Source organism: Tiliqua scincoides, chromosome 11, assembly GCF_035046505.1.
Source record: "Tiliqua scincoides isolate rTilSci1 chromosome 11, rTilSci1.hap2, whole genome shotgun sequence".
NCBI lineage: Eukaryota > Metazoa > Chordata > Lepidosauria > Squamata > Scincidae > Tiliqua > Tiliqua scincoides.
Window position 1 is genome coordinate 13,467,927 of NC_089831.1, and position 16,735 is coordinate 13,484,661.

The 16,735-nt window shown below is 49.3% G+C and overlaps 1 protein-coding gene across 1 annotated transcript in view; it reads left to right on the forward strand.

Moving 5' to 3' along the window:
* TCF7L1 (transcription factor 7 like 1) overlaps positions 1-15,921 on the forward strand; it is a 105,180-nt gene extending 89,259 nt beyond the window's left edge. Inside the window, exons 9-13 of the mRNA XM_066639683.1 lie at positions 2,285-2,428; positions 3,339-3,498; positions 4,591-4,698; positions 7,712-7,772; positions 14,798-15,921. Coding sequence (XP_066495780.1) covers positions 2,285-2,428; positions 3,339-3,498; positions 4,591-4,698; positions 7,712-7,772; positions 14,798-15,231 — 907 coding nt within the window. The 3' untranslated portion in view covers positions 15,232-15,921. The remainder of the gene's footprint in view (positions 1-2,284; positions 2,429-3,338; positions 3,499-4,590; positions 4,699-7,711; positions 7,773-14,797) is intronic.
* The last annotated feature ends 814 nt before the right edge of the window (positions 15,922-16,735 follow it).

Consider the following 16,735-nt stretch of genomic DNA (forward strand, 5'->3'; position numbering starts at 1 on the left):
CCAAGCAGGAGCTTGCAGAGAGTAAGTCATCTCATTCTTCTGCCCAACAGCCCTTCAGATACTTGATGATGACTGTCACCAAGTTTTTTCTTCTCCAAGCTAAACATTCCAAGCTCTTTTAACTGTTCCTTGTAAGCTTTGGTTTCCAGATCCCTCACCATCTTTGAGGCCTTTCTCAGAGTCCATTCCAGCGTGTCAATGTCCTCTTTTAAATATGATGCCCAACACTTGTAAGCATATGGTCTGAATGCTTAGCTGCTAGCAGTTCAGTGGGAAAATGAATAACAATAAATTACTTACAATTGTTAGTTAACATGCCGTTGCCACAGTTAAGTAGCAGTAGTCTTTTGTTTGCCTGTCTAAAGACTATTTCAGTCAGAGGAGCTGTTCTATGACATTTCTTAGCAATTTTAGAGATGGGCACCATGGATGGATGGATGGATGGATGGATACACAAAGAAGTCAGGTTTAACGAACAAGGGCTGGAAGGGATAGGGGGGGATTCTGCTCCAGCTGATCATGGAAAGGATCAGCATCATCTAGTTCTTATGCAAAAACTTACATTCCCCAGTGGTTCCAAGGTGGCTCAATCTCTGGCATCTTGGGAAGCTTCTCCCTCCTGGAAGGTAGGGTGAGTTGATCCAAGTTTTAGTGGGGGTAGGGATTCTCCATTCTTCCCCAGATTTGACTTTGTCTCATGGCTAGGTAACAGGATCATCTTTTAGCTCCTTTGGAGAGCTCCAAATTTAAAGCCTTTTCTTCCTTTTACCTTGGCTGTGGCTAGCCGCAGGTGCCAGGATTGACGTAGCTCCTGTCAGGGAGAGTTAGCTCGTCGCTCACACTCTTATGGATGGCAAGCCAGGCAGCTTTGCTACTGACCATTGAGCAGATGACAGTAGCACCATTTTGTCTCCATGTGTAGCTACCCCAGCAGTGATGAGATTGAGTTGATGGCTGTGAGACTGATAGCAGTAGCTGAGAGGTCCTGTCCATCTCCCCATTTTAAGAGCAGTGGAGACAACATGTAGAGGCAATAGAGCTTCAGTGGGCAGCATCTGAGGCTTCCTGTCTATCCTCCCCTCTTCAAATGGAGTGGAGGCGATGTGTTGAGGTGTGAGAAGTCTCGAGGTTATGGTAAGGCAGCCGTAGCCATGTGGAGAGCTCAGCTTCAGGGACTTCCTGAATATCTCCACTTCCTATGAAGAGCTGAGAAGGCATTTAGAAGTGAACAGAATCTTTAATCTCTGGCAGCTATAACTGTTTGGAGTTCTTTACCTCAGGACCTCCCTGGCTCACCTACTGAGTCAAGGAGGAAGCTGCACAAAGAAGCAATTGTGAGCTCTCCTCCCTGCAGAAAGGGGCTGCAAGAGTGTTTGGTCCTTGCTTTAGTCAGCTAGCTCACATCCATGCAGAAGTTTCCTGAAGGCCGATACAGTCACAGGCCAAGAGTCAGATCACCAAGTCCCCCTTGCTTCAAATCAGATTACAGTTTCAGGAGAACTGGGGTTTCAAGGTGTAGACTTGACTGGATTAACAGTATAGATCAGCTGTTCCCAAACTGTGAATCTGTGGTCCACCAGTGGGTCATGAGCCCAAGGTTTGGTGGTTTGCAAAACCGATGTGGTAGATCAGGTTATGTGTATCAAGGGTTAAACAACCTACTATTTGTGGGGGGGGGGGGAGCACAGCAGCCCATGGAAACATGGAGAAGTTCCTGTTTTCTTTTAACAGACTATTAAAAAGTTTATGTTTACTTCCTGTGCCATTGTGTGTAAACCCTGGGTCACCCATTCCACTATTCTCTGCAGACCTTTTCGGGATGCCCTGAAAAGAAGAGGTGGGGGAGAAATCTGTACATGAGCTTTTGGAAACTGAGGCAGAAGGCAGGAGTGCCCAAAGTGTGTGTCATGACAACTAGGGTGTTGTGGCACACTTACAGGGATGCTGCAGGATGTTCCCTGTTGCCCCTCCTACCTTTATTCTGGACACCACCACTTGTGAGATCCCAAATGGCGGCATCCAAGTCTCACAAAATTTGGGTGCCATCATCTTGCATCTTCTGAAATCTTGTGAGATTTGGGTGCCGCCATCTTGCAAGATCCAAGGTAGTGCCTGGCTCAGCTGGGAAGAAGAGCTTGTGGGGAGCACCGTAACCCAGGTAAGTTTGGGAACCACTGACATAAGGAAATAAATTCATGGGTACTGATGTCGTGTGTGGCACTTTTGAGTCTGAAATCAAGCAAAAGACACCTGTTTTCAGCATCTACTTTTAATTGTGCTCCAGCTTGATGTCTAGCAGATTTTCTCCTCATATGGTTCCTCCTCCTGCGCACGGACTTCATCCCTCAGGAATTCCACACCCCACCATTGTATCACCTATTGTTAAACAGGAGCCCACACAGCCCAGCCTGAGTCCTGAAGGGAGCTCGTAAGTACTAGCCAGGTGCTGCCTGGATGCTTTTTTTGGTGGGGAACTGTAATGGGAAAGGAATTGCTATCCATGTAATTTAATTATTTCTCAATGTGTTTGTTAGTTTGAATTTATAACCCTGTCTCATAAGCTCGTTACACTTTCCGTGATGTAAACGTGTAAAGTAAAAGTGGCCCAGTTCATGAAATTGGCATTTCTGAGCAATGTTGGTTACTCATCTCAGAAATTTTAATTCCCTCCTCCTCAGCCCCATTTCTTTATATTGATATTGAAGACTTTAACTAAGTTTCAATTCGAATTGCACAAGATAATGCCAGCTGGGATGGTGTAGTTAGGTTGGATTCCCATTCCCAGGATATCACTCCTCACTTTTCATTCCGCTCACCTTCTTTGCCAATGCCTCTTTCCTGTATTACAGGGCAGATCAGCGGCTCGCTTCATAGCACAGCCATATATAATGTGGGTTAAAATATATCATGAGCAGTCTATACGTGAGCTGGAGCACAAGTTTCTGTTGCTGGAGGTCGATGCAGAAAATTGTATGCTTGAAGCAACCGGCCTCACTGCACCACCCCAGCTCTAATGCCTATATGGTCTTAGCATGTGAATATAGACATTTATATTTATAGAGAGCTTCTAAAAGTTAGAGAGGTGGGGTGGAGAACTTGCAACAGAGATGCTGTTTACAGGGGTATCTTCATACTGATTTGTATCCTTGGCTCAGCAAAGTGATGCTGCAGCGTTTCTATGGACTAGCCACCTGACCGGTTTTTAAAGGTGGTCATTAAAAAGAATCATTCTTCACTCTGTGCATCTTGTTCTCTGTTGCCTGCACGCTTTGTTGGTAGGAGAAAACCTGTGGTTGTTCAGGACTATGGGACTGTAACAAAAGATATGACTATTCCAGAAAGACGCCTGTCATTGTCAAGAAGGAGGAGGAGAAGAAACCCCATATAAAGAAACCGCTGAATGCGTTCATGTTGTACATGAAGGAGATGCGGGCCAAGGTGGTGGCAGAGTGTACTCTGAAGGAAAGTGCGGCTATCAACCAGATCCTTGGAAGAAGGGTACAAACAAATTATTGGCTTCTTCATCCCCTCCCTTTTCCCAGCACTTGGCTACAAGCCAAGTCACTACATCTATACTGTGGTGCCCTTGCAGCTGTGAAACCCCCAGCACCGTTTTGCTGAGCTGCTATGCTGGCACAGAATGTTCAGAAACGTTCCAGCTTCTCAAGAGTGCAATGCTGTCGGTGTTTTGAAGGCTATAGAAAACGAATGAGTAGGTTTGGCTGGGATTAAAATTTCAGTGCAAGTCCTAGGTTTAGGAGTAGCTTTATATGATAGGTTGAGGATTGGGAAGAGGCCTGAAAAGTAGAGAAATGCAGAGGCAGAGAACTCCTAGGAAGATGGCTGAAGATGTTTTTGGCAACCTTCAGTCTCGAAAGACTATGGTATTGCGCTCTGAAAGGTGGTTCTGGAACAGCGTCTAGTGTGGCTGAAAAGGCCAATTCGGGAGTGACAATCCCTTCCACAACGGGAGCAAGTGCAGTCTGTCCCTGGTCTGTCTCCCTGGCTATGGGCCTTCCTTCTTTGCCTCAGACTGTTGGCCAAGTGTCTCTTCAAACTGGGAAAGGCCATGCTACACAGCCTGCCTCCAAGCGGGCCGCTCAGGAGGGAATTCAAAAAGCTATGGGCCAAGGAAAAGGAAATTCAGGAAAAGGAGGCTTGAGGGAAAATGGCAGAGAAATGCCGAGTTGGTGCAAGAAGAGGCTAATGAGAGAGAGAACTCTGAAAGGCACTGAAACTTCACAACACAGAAGTCCAGGGAGGCTGTGTATTTGGGTGGAGCAGGGAGGTGCTCTAAGGAAGCTGGCAAGGGACAAGGTGGCTAAGTAAAACAGGACAAATTGGGCTCAAGGCTGAAGAAAGAAAGCAAAGCTTGGACATGGTACAAAGGTTTGGAGGTCTGGAATTGTGAACCATGGGGACATGTGGTTTCTAGAGTGTAGCTGTTGACATGGCTTCTGTGCTTTGAAGAAATGCACAGAACAGGAATTCTGGAGAACTTGACTTTCAGTCCTGTCTTAAAGGGAGAGGGTGGTGGTGTCTCGACTTCCTCAGAAGTCTCAGTCTTCGTTGTCTTTTCCCGTACTTCAGTGGCATTCACTGTCCCGTGAGGAGCAAGCTAAGTACTATGAACTAGCCCGGAAAGAGCGACAGCTTCATTCTCAGCTCTACCCTACCTGGTCTGCGAGAGATAACTATGTAAGTCATACAGGTGTATATTCTGTGTAAAATGAATTCAAATTTGGCTTGCAAGGTTCTGTCAGATCTCACTTGCTTCTGTACAGAGGGATAAACTAGATACTACTGTACCTTTTTGTTTTGTTTTTCTTACCCCCACTCAAGAGGTCAGTTGCCTTCTAAAAAGAGCCCCTTTATTTTCTTTATTTAAATGCTTCCTGGAATCTCCTCATTGTCATCAGCACATGCTAAATGTTGTAAAGGGTAAGAGATTGCTGTGTGATAAGACTGTTGATCAATATTTCTAATCAGTGTGTCTCACCAATTCACATGTGTGCACTAGTCCAATTTTCCTTATCCTGCTATTGCCTCCCACTCTTGATTTCGAAGTTCTTCAAATCTGAAATTGTGCTTGTCGTTGTCCTTTCTGTGAGCACTTTCATGTAGTTTATCATGATTAGTTTGTAGTTTTCTTTAACTTGGAAGCATGATAGTGCAGCATGATAGAGATGGATCTCAGATTTATTGTTGGGATTCCCAGGCTTTTAGTCCTGGTGGACTGACAAGAATGTTTGCAGAGGCCTGTCTGACTGCAGGAACTTAGGACTCTGTGACTGCTATGATAATTATGGAACTATTTCAGAGTATCTAGAATCCCACACATGTTGTAGGTCAGATGCATGACTTGGTTTGGATAAAACATAGGTGTAAAACATAAGGCCTGGGGGCCGGATGCGGCCCCCAGAAGCTTTTTATCCAGCCCTCAGGCTCTCAGCTGCTGAGCTGTTACAGCTGAAATGGCAGCACACATGAAAATTGGGCTTTCCCAAATCTTGAAGTATGATCAAGATTTGCATACTTTCTCTTCTGTCATTTGCAGTTAATGAGTTTTTATATGAGAACAGGATCTGATTCCTAGCCATTAGCTGCTTTACGATGTCACTTTCTGCTTAATGACATCACTTCTGGCCTTCAGCTGGAGCCCTGAACGCTAACTTCAGCCCTCTGTATGAAACGAGTTTGACACCCCTGGGATAAAAAATCAGTAATGTCTTTGTTGTGGACAGATCACTATCTGGTGAGGTCCGGGCTTTTGATAGTTCCCAACGTTGCAGCAGACAGAAGACCAGTTCACCCGGTCCACCCCAGCACCTGATGGATTTTCATGGCTCTGGGGAACTTCTTGCTGTCATGTCTAATGCTCCTGTCAACTCCTTGGTTGATCTCTGAAATATGGAGATGGCTCTGGCTGTTGACACAATCAGCAGTGGGTCTTTGTTCCCCCATAAACAGCTTGAGGGTGCTGTTAGATTCAGTGTGCTGAAGAATGCACAGATGATATTCATCACTCAAAGTGCCTTCCACCAAATTTGGTTGGTGCACCAGCTGTACTTCTTTCTTGAAGAAAGACAGTCTGTATAGTTATTCCTACTTCAGTAATATCCAGGCTAGATTACTGTATATTGTGTGTGGGGCTGCTTTTGAAAAATGTTTTGGAAATGTTAGCTGACTTTCTCTGTGTATCCCTGTCTTCTGAGATACGTAGGTGGTTACTGGAGAGAGAATGGTGACATCCAAACCATGGAATTCTCTGCCTTGACATATTCTTTATTACCCATAAGGCACCTGGCAAAATCCATCTTATGCTTTTGAATGGTACTGAAGATCCCTTTATTGGTTTTTAGCTGATGTTTTAATCAGCTGATTTCAGTGCTTTTATTCTTGTGGTTTTAAGTGTTGTATATTTTTTTTTGTATTGACTGCTTGTCAGCAGCCTTGGAGGTATTTATGCTGACAGGTGAGGCATAAATTCAGGATTCAGAAGCCGGGTGTGGGGGCTATGTGTGAAATGGAAACTTAATTCCTAGATCTGAAGCAGTTGAATTCAGATGGACTTGTGGAGGCCTGCTTTTCTGTTCTTGTGAACAAATTCTTTCTGTTGGAGGACTTTTATTGAAACAGTCCTGTTTCCTGGATACATAGCTGTCCCTTCTAAGAGTGAGAGCGTTAGCATGGAAAAATGCATAACTGAGGCTGTCATGAGATCATCCTGTTGACCCAAAAAATATGAAGCCTATTCAAGTATGTCTAGCAAAAGCAGCCTATGAGTGGACTTCTTGGGTCAAGATGCAGAGGATGGATAGAGGGATGCTCTTTTCCATCTCACACAACACCAGAACCAGGGGACAGCCACTAAAATCGAGTGTCAGGAGGGTTAGAACAGACAAAAGAAGATATTTCTTCACCCAGCATGTTGTTAGTCTGTGGAACTCCTTGCCACAGGATGTGGTGATGGCATCGGGCTTAAACGCCTTTAAAAGGGAATTGGACAGATTTCTGGAGAAAAATTCCATCACAGGTTACAAGCCACGATGGGTATGTACAATCTGAGATTAGCTGGTCGCTCATCATGAAGGCCGGGTAGGATTTTTGTCATCCGAATTGGCTGTGGACGGCAGTTTTTCCATCTACCCCAGACTGGCGAGGGAAGAAAGGTGTGTTTAGTAGGTTTCATGCATTAAAAATTAAACACTTGTGTTTAATAAAGTGGCCCAGGTTAAACCCACGTAGAGTGTAGTGTCTTCGTTGGGGGGATGCAATGGTAAATAGAATGTCAGATGCAGGGCTGTGACAGCAAGGTGCAAGTATTTTGTGGTCATGTGTGCTCCCAGAGGCATCTGGTGGGCCACCGTGAGATGCAGGAAGCTGGACTAGTTGGCCCTGGACCTGATCCAGTATGTTCTTATGTTGGGCACTATTATAACTGAAATGAGCATCATGATGACTGCATGTAAACCTTCTAATGGCCTAGTATTGCTCTCTGCCACCTTCCATGTTGTAAGGCGATCTGTCCAGCTGGAATTGTTCAACCTGACACTATCCTGTAAACCATTTCTTTGGAGCTTTTATCTATATCCCTACAAGTTTCTCCTAATCAAGCCTATGATTTATGCTGAAGAGGATCTGTGATATTTTTATTTTCATCGTTGCCTTTCTTAATGCTGATTGCTTTTTATGAATTTATGCCTTTCAGGGTAAGAAGAAGAAGAGAAAAAGAGAGAAACAACCTCAGCAACAAATCCAGGAAACGGGGAGTGAGTACTGGTTCATTGTCCTTCTGTAGTGTGGTACTAGGCCATTGTGGTTGAAATAGCACAAAATTTTTCTACCTTGTGAGTGTAAACAGTAAGATCAGAATTCCTAATGTTTTGTCTGCTTGTATTCTATCCTATCTAAAATTGAAAGTGAAGAGTAAATGGCTTCTGCTATAAGAAAAATGTGTCATGGTGAGTATTATCCAGCTTTTCCCCACAAAGGATAGCAAAATTCTAACAAGAATTATCACAGAGAAGCAACTAGAGGTGTGGAGAGGAGGTTGAAAAGAACCAGCCTATGAGTTGCTGGTTCTTTTTAAGCACTTTAATCTTTTTTTCTGGGTAGCAAACAAAGATTACACAAGATTACCATATTTGAACAGTTGCTCGCCTGCTCTGAATATGGAGTTCAGAAAATAACTGAGCTTCCCAATAATTGAGAACCAGATTTTAGAGAAGTGCAGAAGCTAGCTATTCCAAGTCTCTTGGAGTTCTTGCAAGGATTTCCGGATCCATGTATTTGAAAATGTTAGCTAGGTTTAGGTTTTATGAGAGCTGCTCAAAACTAAAGAAGCTCTTTGAAGTGTGCTGTCTTGAAGGAGGTGGTCTTCTGGAGAATTCTCCATTTTGTCAGAAGGTTGCTTTGAAAAGGCTGCTCTGATGAAGAGAAACTGCTGTAATGTGATTCTGTCTCAGAATGTGTGATATTGACTGAATGCCTCCTCTCAAATAAGAAACAGAACTATATAGCTGGTTGTTGGATCGCCTACTACTAAAAGAAGTGGCCTCTGTCTGCTGTGCCAACTGACATGTCCTACTTAACGCTGTAGGTATTGCGCTTGACTGAATAGCTTGTAAGCTCATGGGATAGCCTTTGGCAGGTGACTAACTCTGCAAAACTTGACTTCATGGAACTGCTATGAAGAGAAACTGAATTAAGGGTTGTTCTTTCTCATGGTCTCCGAACAGTCGCACACGGAAGATCTACACTCGCTCAGAGCAGCATTAGGAAACTGAGTTTAGAAAAGCATTCTCTGGGAAGGAAGGCTGGCATTCCTACTGCTGGGATGCCCCTCCTCTGGAAGGTAGGAGCGGAACCTCTATGAACGAATACTCCTCCCATGTTGGGTGCGTCCCATGGTATTCCCCCAGTTCCGGTTCTACCTTCTAGGAACGAGGATGGACCTCTGTCGTGCTCTGGCACGACATCAGTATTTTTCCTCTTATTTTTTTAATTTTTTCTTCTGCCTTCTTCCTTGGAGCAGGGGGGTTGAACTCCCCCCCCCGCCTCCCAGGCTCTGAACAGCAGCCAGGGCCTGTCTGCTGGTGGGACTCAGCGCTGCCTCCCCCCTCACTGCAAGCGGGCATGAACAGCGGGTTGAGGCACCATGGGAGGCTTCCGACCCCTCCCCAGCGCGGAGAAGGCGGCGAACCCACACCAGCAGCTGCTGCAGCAGCAAGCAGCATAGGCTCTCCTCCCCTCCCCCGTGGGAGGGACTCAGGCCTGTGGCAGCCCAGAGGTGGTGTGCTCCGTAGAGGCTCACCGGGTGTGGTGAAGCACCCACCGGTTGCTGTCCCCCCCAAGCGGGGGCAGTGGCAAGGAGGCAGCAGGCGGCAGGGTCCCCCCTCAACTGGCACGGCCCCCCGCAGACCTCCAATAATGGCAGCTTCGCAGGCCCCAGCAACACTGCGCCCCGCAGGAGGCCCACCGGGGCGGCAAAACACCCATTGGTCGCCGCTTCACTAAAGCGGCGGCGGCGAGGAGGCGGCAGGCAGTGGGGTCCCCCCTCAACTGGCACAGCCCCCCGCAGACCTCCAATAACAGCAGCAGCAGCAGCAGACCCGGTAAACCTCCAGACACCGTGGCCACCCCTTCTCTGCAGCGGTGGGCGAGCGTGGGGGGGGGAGCAGGAACACCGGGTAGCACGCCAGGCGGGTGGCTCTACCACACCCCTCACAGTGCGATTACCGCATGGCAGGCACCCCTCCCAAGCAGCTCGCGGCGAAGGCCTCCCCTCCAGGCAGCACCTCCCAAGCAGGCTACCTGCCCTACCCCGCAAGACAGGCCCACTAGGCAAGGGGGGGGAATTACGGCAGGGGAAGGGTGAGCGCCCAGGCAGGCTGAGCTGACCACCCCACCTTTTCCAGTTTTACAGCTTCGCAGCGCCCCCCCCCCCGTGGAGGACAGGAACCTGCAGCACCTGGGGCCACAGCCCCAAGGTCGAGAGGAAGAGTTCCAGGACCCACCTGGCACCGCAGTTACCCCAGGGGGACATGGGCCTACCATAAGCCAGTATGGGCCAGTCCAAGGGGGGGTTGTCTGTGCTGCCCCAGGTCCAAATTGAGGCCATGGTGCCACAGATCCTGGGGGAAGCCAGCAGCCCCAGGCCCACGGGGAGCAAAAGGAAGCGTAAATGCCCCCCATCATCATCCAGCTCCGATTCCAGCAGTCCCGAGAGGGAGCCCCCCCCCCACGCAAATGGCATAAGGCCAAGGGTGCAAAGGGCGAGTCAGACAAGCCCAACCGCCGCAAACGGACCAAGGAACCCAGCAGGGCAGCCTCCTCAGACCCCTGGGAGTCAGTCACCCCCAGGCCATCTGAGGACTCCAGGGAAGAGGGGGAGCTCACTGGTGACGACAAAGGGCCTCCAGAGGAAAGTGGGGGCAAGCTTTTCCCTTTGGACTTGTACCCACGCCTACTGGCCAAGGCAGCAGGCATCTTGCACTCAGGTAACGAAGGGGAAACCGAGGCAAGTGAAGCTTCAGAGCCTCGCAGACCCAGCTCCAAGTTCCTCCGTCCACAGAAGGCCACCACCTAGGCTGTGGTTCCCTTCCCAGACCCCTTCAGGCAGGCCCTAGAGGCTGAATGGGGGGAAACTCACCAGGTCCAGGCGTACCCCGCGCTCTGCAATAAACTCTTATTGTGTGCCAGCTGACGTTATGGAGCAGCTGAAGATCCCGGACGTGGACTCCCCAGTTGCAGCACTGTCTTCCTCAGCCGTGCTGCCCTCAGAGGGGGAGGGGGGCCCCAGGGACCCTTGCGACCGACGGGTGGAGCGCCCTCAAGAGGGACTTTGAGGACTCTGCTTTAGCCATTAGGGCATTAGCCACCACCTCCATTATGACAAGGGCTGTTATGGTCTGGGTGGAGGACCTGATGGCCTCAGACAAGTCCCTGACTAGGCCCACACGTAACACCCTCAAGAAGTTGTCGCTAGCAACAGCCTTCTCATCAGATGCATCCCTGGAGGCCATGCAGTTCAGCGCTAGAGCAGTGGCTGCAAATGTAGTGGCTAGGAGGAACATCTGGCTCCGACACTGGACACTGGAACATCTGGTACGCAGACCAGGCCTCCCAGGCACGTCTGGTAGCTTTCCCCTTCACAGGATCAAACTGTTTGGTCAGGCCCTTGACCCCTTGCTGATAGAAAGCATGGACAAGCGTGAGGTGCTGACCTCGGCACACAAGGAGGCGGGCAAGTCAACAAGGCCAGGCCGGCCCTTTCGTTCACAACGCCCCACATTCAGACCTAGAGGCTCATTCAGGGACTCCGCCCCCCCCGCAAATCCCAATAGGCCAATTCTAAATTCCTCCCTAAGTCTCGCCCCTCTGCAGAAGAAGATTCTTCTTCCTCTTCCCACAGGGCTGCGAAGCCCACCCACTCCGCATGACGCCAGACCACAGACGGAGGGCCCCCAGATCGAAGGACGCCTCCTGCACTTCGCGGCGTATTGAAGCAAGGTCACCACAAATGCCTGGGTGCTGAAGATAGCGACCAGGGGCTACTCTTTGGAGTCCAAGACCAAGCCCGGGAACCGCTTCTGGGGAGTGCCGCGGTACAAGGTGCAGGAGAAGCACCAGCGCATGCGAGTGACTATTAGCCACCTGCTGGACATCGGAGCAGTCAAGCCAGTCCCGCCAGCACAGAGGGGCAAGAGAGTCTACTCCACCTTCTTCCTGGTCCAAAGAAGAACGGCATCACGAGATCGATCCTCGACCTCACGTGGCTGAACCAGTTGCTCTGGATGCACCGTTTCAAGAGGGCATGTGGGCCTGCTCCTGGACACTACCAAGTACAGGGTCTCTCTGTCCCTGGAGAGGCACGAGAAGATGTGGCAACTTCTGGAGACACTGCTTGCGACATAGCAACAGGATGTGTTGATGCTAACCAGGCTGTTGGGCATGATGGTGTCTTGTCGGGACGTTATACCATGCCTGCACTCTTCCATGCTAGGGTGCCTCAGAGATTCGTCCTGCGCTTTCAGCAAGAGATAGAGAACAACGTCCACTACAAGACCTCCATCCCTCCCAAGGTCAGGAAGGGGCTGGCGTGGTGGAGGAGCCGCTCCAAACTTGCAGAGGGTTCCCCACTCTGCAACCCGGAGTGGACAGTGCTCACCAGCCGCTCCAAACTTGCAGAGGGTTCCCCACTCTGCAGCCCGGAGTGGACAGTGCTCACCACGGACGCCAGTCTTCTGGGGTGGGGAACCCATACAAGGAGGGCAGTCACCCAGGGAGCTTGGTCCAGGGAGGAGTTCCGCATGCACATCAACCTGCTGGAACTCAGAACCAACTGTCTGGCACTGGGCAAATTCGCCCACCTGATCCAAGGCCAGCAAGTTCTACTGTGGGCGGACAACATAACCACCAAGGCTTACGTGAACAAACAAAGAAACCTACAATCCACAGCCCTCCACAAAGAGGCGGCAGCCATCATCACTTGGGCCGAATCCCATCTCTTAGCCATACGGGTGGAGCAAGTAGCCGGAGTGGACAATGCCACAGCGGATTGGCTAAGCAGGCGGTGGATCCTAGAGACAGAGTGGCAGCTAAACTTCGGGTCTTCAGTCTGGTGAGAGAGAGGTTCGGGACCCCACTCGTGGACCCAAATCCAAAGATTCTTCGCAAGGGTCCCACAAGAGGGGGCGGAGGCCATAGACGCTCTAAGCAGCCCCTGGCCTCAGGGTCTTCTGTATGCCTTTCCACGTCTCCTCAACAGAATCAAGCAGCTCCTAAGTCATTCTGAGCGCTCCCAAGTGGCCCAGACGTCTGTGGTTCCCAGAGCTCCTACGCCTGTCAACACAGAACCATTGGACATTCCCACTATAGCAGGACCTCCTGCTCCAGCACCCGATGGCACATCCTCAGCCACACCTCTGCAGTCTGACAGCATGGAGGTTGAGCGGAACAGGCTAGTCAGGCTGGGGTGTTCTGACAGGGTCACGGCCACCTTGCTGGCCTCATGTGAGTCCTCCACTAGGAAGGTACCAGTCCACCTGGCGCACCTTTATTAGGTGAGCGGAGGCTACGGGGGTCAGGGCAGTCATGGCTAGGGTAAAGCACATCTTGGCCTTCCTGCAGGAGCGCCTGGACAAGGGTTCTGTCCACCAACACACTCAAGAGGCAGGTGGCGGTCCTCGGCAGCATGCTGGGAGTGGGCTCAGGGGAATCCGTCATCCCATCCTTACGTCTGCAGGTTCCTGAGGGGGGTGGCACTGCTGAACCCTCCGACGGTACACAGGTTCCCTAACTGGGACCTGAACAAGGTTCTGGAGGCCCTCACTCAAAGGCAACCTTCGAGCCTCTGGCCTCACGTTCAGGGTTCTCTTCCTGGTGGCAATTACCTCAGCCAGGAGGATCTCGGAGCTTGGGGTCTTGTCCATCAACCCCAAGCTGCGCATTTTCCATAAGGACCAGGTGGTACTCCCCCTGGATCCGACCTTTGTCCCAAAGGTCAACTCCCTATTTCACAGGGCCCAGGAACTGATTTTCCCATCCTTCTGACCCATGCCGGTGCACCCCAGGGAGAAGGCATGGCACACTCTGGACGTGCGTAGGGCCTTACGTTATTACACCAGGTGCACTAGAGACTTTAGGAAGTCGGAGTCCCTGTTTGTAAGCTACAAGGGCTCCAACCAAGGCCACAAGGCCTCAGCCAGCTCGCTAGCGCGCTGGTTAAAGGCACGCCTACGGGGAAGTTCCCCTAGAAGGGATCACGGCCCACTCCCTCAGAAGCGCTACCACCTCTGCGGCGTTCGACTGGTACACATCCCTCATTGAAATCTGTAGGGCAGTGAAGTGGGCCACACCTTCGCCAAGCACTACCGGATAACCACAGCCGCTTCATCAGACGCCGCTATGAGGTGTAAGGTGTTGCAACAGGTAGTAAGGCCATGAGCGACCCCTCGCTGGCCCACCCTTCTGGTTGGCTCTGGTATATCCCAGCAATAGGAATGCCAGCCTTCTTTCCCAGAGAAAGTAGAAATTTCTTACCTGAGATTTCCAGTTCTGGGAAAGGAAGGATGGCATTCCGCCCGCCGCTTCTCCAGCTCGGGGGGGGGGTGCACTGCTACTTCAGGCCTCCCCGCGGGGGGCAGGAAACCCTAGTGGGTATTCTTTGCACGGTTGTTGGGGTTGGTTGGTGTGGTTTGTTTGTAGTTACTCCTACAGTTGGCTAGGCATCGCCATAGTCAACCCTCGCGGCAGACACGCCACAAATCAAGGACCAGGCCACTGTGGAGGAGCAGGGGGGCATCAGGTCTTTTCCTGCTTGTCGAGTCTGGACTGGGGAATACCATGGGACACCCCCAACGTAGGTGGAGTATTCATTCATAGAGGTTCCAGGAGGAGGGGCATCCCAGCAGTAGGAATGCCATCCTTCCTTTCCCAGAACTGGAATTCTCAGGTAAGAAATTCCTACTTTCTAGCCCCACTTTCCACATCAGCCACTTTCATATGGAATGTTTGTGCCACATGCATGCCTTCTAAAAGTGCTGCACTTTTAGTGGTTAAACTGTCTCCCTCCAGCATACCTGACCGGTGTCTTTTGCTCCAGTAAGGCATGCGAAGGAAAGTCTTTCCCACACCCTTCAAAATCCACAAAGCAAGCTTGCTGTGACGGAGCATTCACAAAAAGGTCTCTTTGGGAACTGAAAAACACTAAGCACCATGTACAGTTCTGAACCTGCGGGTAGGATTGGAAAGAAATTAACTAGTAAGCCAATTTTTCTTTTTCTGTCGCCAGATTCTGCGGCCTCGAAGAATAAAAAGCCATGTGTGCAGTACCTGCCGGCTGAAAAATCTTGTGACAGCCCTGCGTCCTCTCATGGCAGCATGTTGGATTCTCCCGCCACCCCCTCCACTGCCTTGGCATCGCCCGCAGCTCCCGCTGCCACCCACTCTGAACAAGCTCAGCCCCTTTCCCTGACCACCAAGCCCGAAGCCAGGGCCCAGCTGTCTCTGCACTCTGCTTCTTTCCTGTCCAGCAAGGCTGCCTCCTCTTCCTCTAGCTTGACTAGCCAATCAGCACTCCTTTCCAGACCCCTCCCATTCACTTCCATGCCCCCTACAGCTCTCCTGAGCTCGCCTCCTTCCTTTGCCACCATTCCTTCTCCCCAGGCTGCCTTGGCTATGTTGCAGGCCCAGCCACTGTCCTTGGTAACCAAACCAGCTGAATGAGGAAGACTTCCAACCTGCCTCCCTGCTGAAGCCACAACTGAGATTACAAAGCAGACAAGCCACTTATTGGTCAATATTTGACCCTTTCTGAACTCTTCCATAAAGGTGACTCTTGAGGAAGAAGGTGCTCTACTCTCGGAGTTGTTTTCAGTAGTCTGTCTAAAGACCATTTTTAATTTTTTATAAAAAATAAAAGCAAAACAAAAAAAAAATTTTCCACACATTTTTTTTTTTTTTTTACAAAACCCTGGACAAGATGAAAATACAAGAAGGCAAATCAAGTCTTTTGTTCCTTTCAATGCCCCCTGGGCATGTGGACTTGTACAGATGGATCATCTCTCAATGGTGTTTGCATGTTTTGTTATATTGCTAACCTTTTTGCTATTCCCCACTCCCCTGGCCAGGCGGTGTTTTGATTTCTACTACTTCCTACAGCCAACCTGCAATTCCATTGTTTTGTAAGAGACTTCCAAAGTTACCAGATCACAAAATGCCACAGAAATATAGTGCCTCACTGACACATTCATATCTGCCCAGCCCTGGGGAAGCCCAGATAGTTTTCCTGTACTCTGATCATCCAGGAAAATGGCAGGACAATCCATCCTGTTTCCTCACATAATTCTTTTGTGTAGCAGGAAGAAGGGGAAAGGGCTTTGGGGAATCGCCTGTTATTTTAACAAAGGAAAATAAATCTGCATCTTAATTTTCTGTGTGAGAGTGTTCAATGAGGTCGTGAAATGAAACAAAATGAACGCAAAAGAACCTTTATTTTTCATTCCCTTCGCATCTGTTTTCAGGTACCTTTCATTCCCTTTATTCCAGAGACCACTGATCCAACCCTTCCTCTTGTTCGTTCTGTTACTGTTTTTTTTTTTGTTTTCAGTTTACATAAGAACATAAGAAAAGCCTTGCTGGATCGGGCCATAGACCCATGTAGTCCAGCTTCCTGTATCTCACAGTGGCTTCTGAATTGGTGTGTCATAAGAGGCCACTGAGTATTTGGCAAATCCCTCTCCATAAATGCAAATGATAGCAAAGTCCACTCCCACTTCCATGAACCCCTTCCCCTCTTGTATGGTCACTATCTTTGGGTGTGTCTTGAAGCCTGTAGGAAATGAGTTGGAAATGATTGGAGAAGAGGTACAGAGCTTAGTGTTGATCTAAACATTGACCTCTCTGCTCCTAGCCAAATGCTAATTGCTATAACATGCTGGCTTTCTGATTGTGATAGTTGGGCAAGTTGCTCCAGACCGGTTAAGGGTTTACATCCAATTTATGCCTGTAAACCATCAAATGCTATGGCTTCCAAATGCTCTTTGTCAATTTTTCAATTTCAAAAACCTTTATTAGGCATTGGCAAAAGGCTCTTTGTCTGAACTGTAATGCAAATCATTTTCTGCTGTGTATATAACCACTACTTTTGTGGTGGTGGTGGGGAGACACACACATGATTTGGCTTTAAAAATTTTCAACTTGGAAAAGCAAAACTATATAACAATTTTTT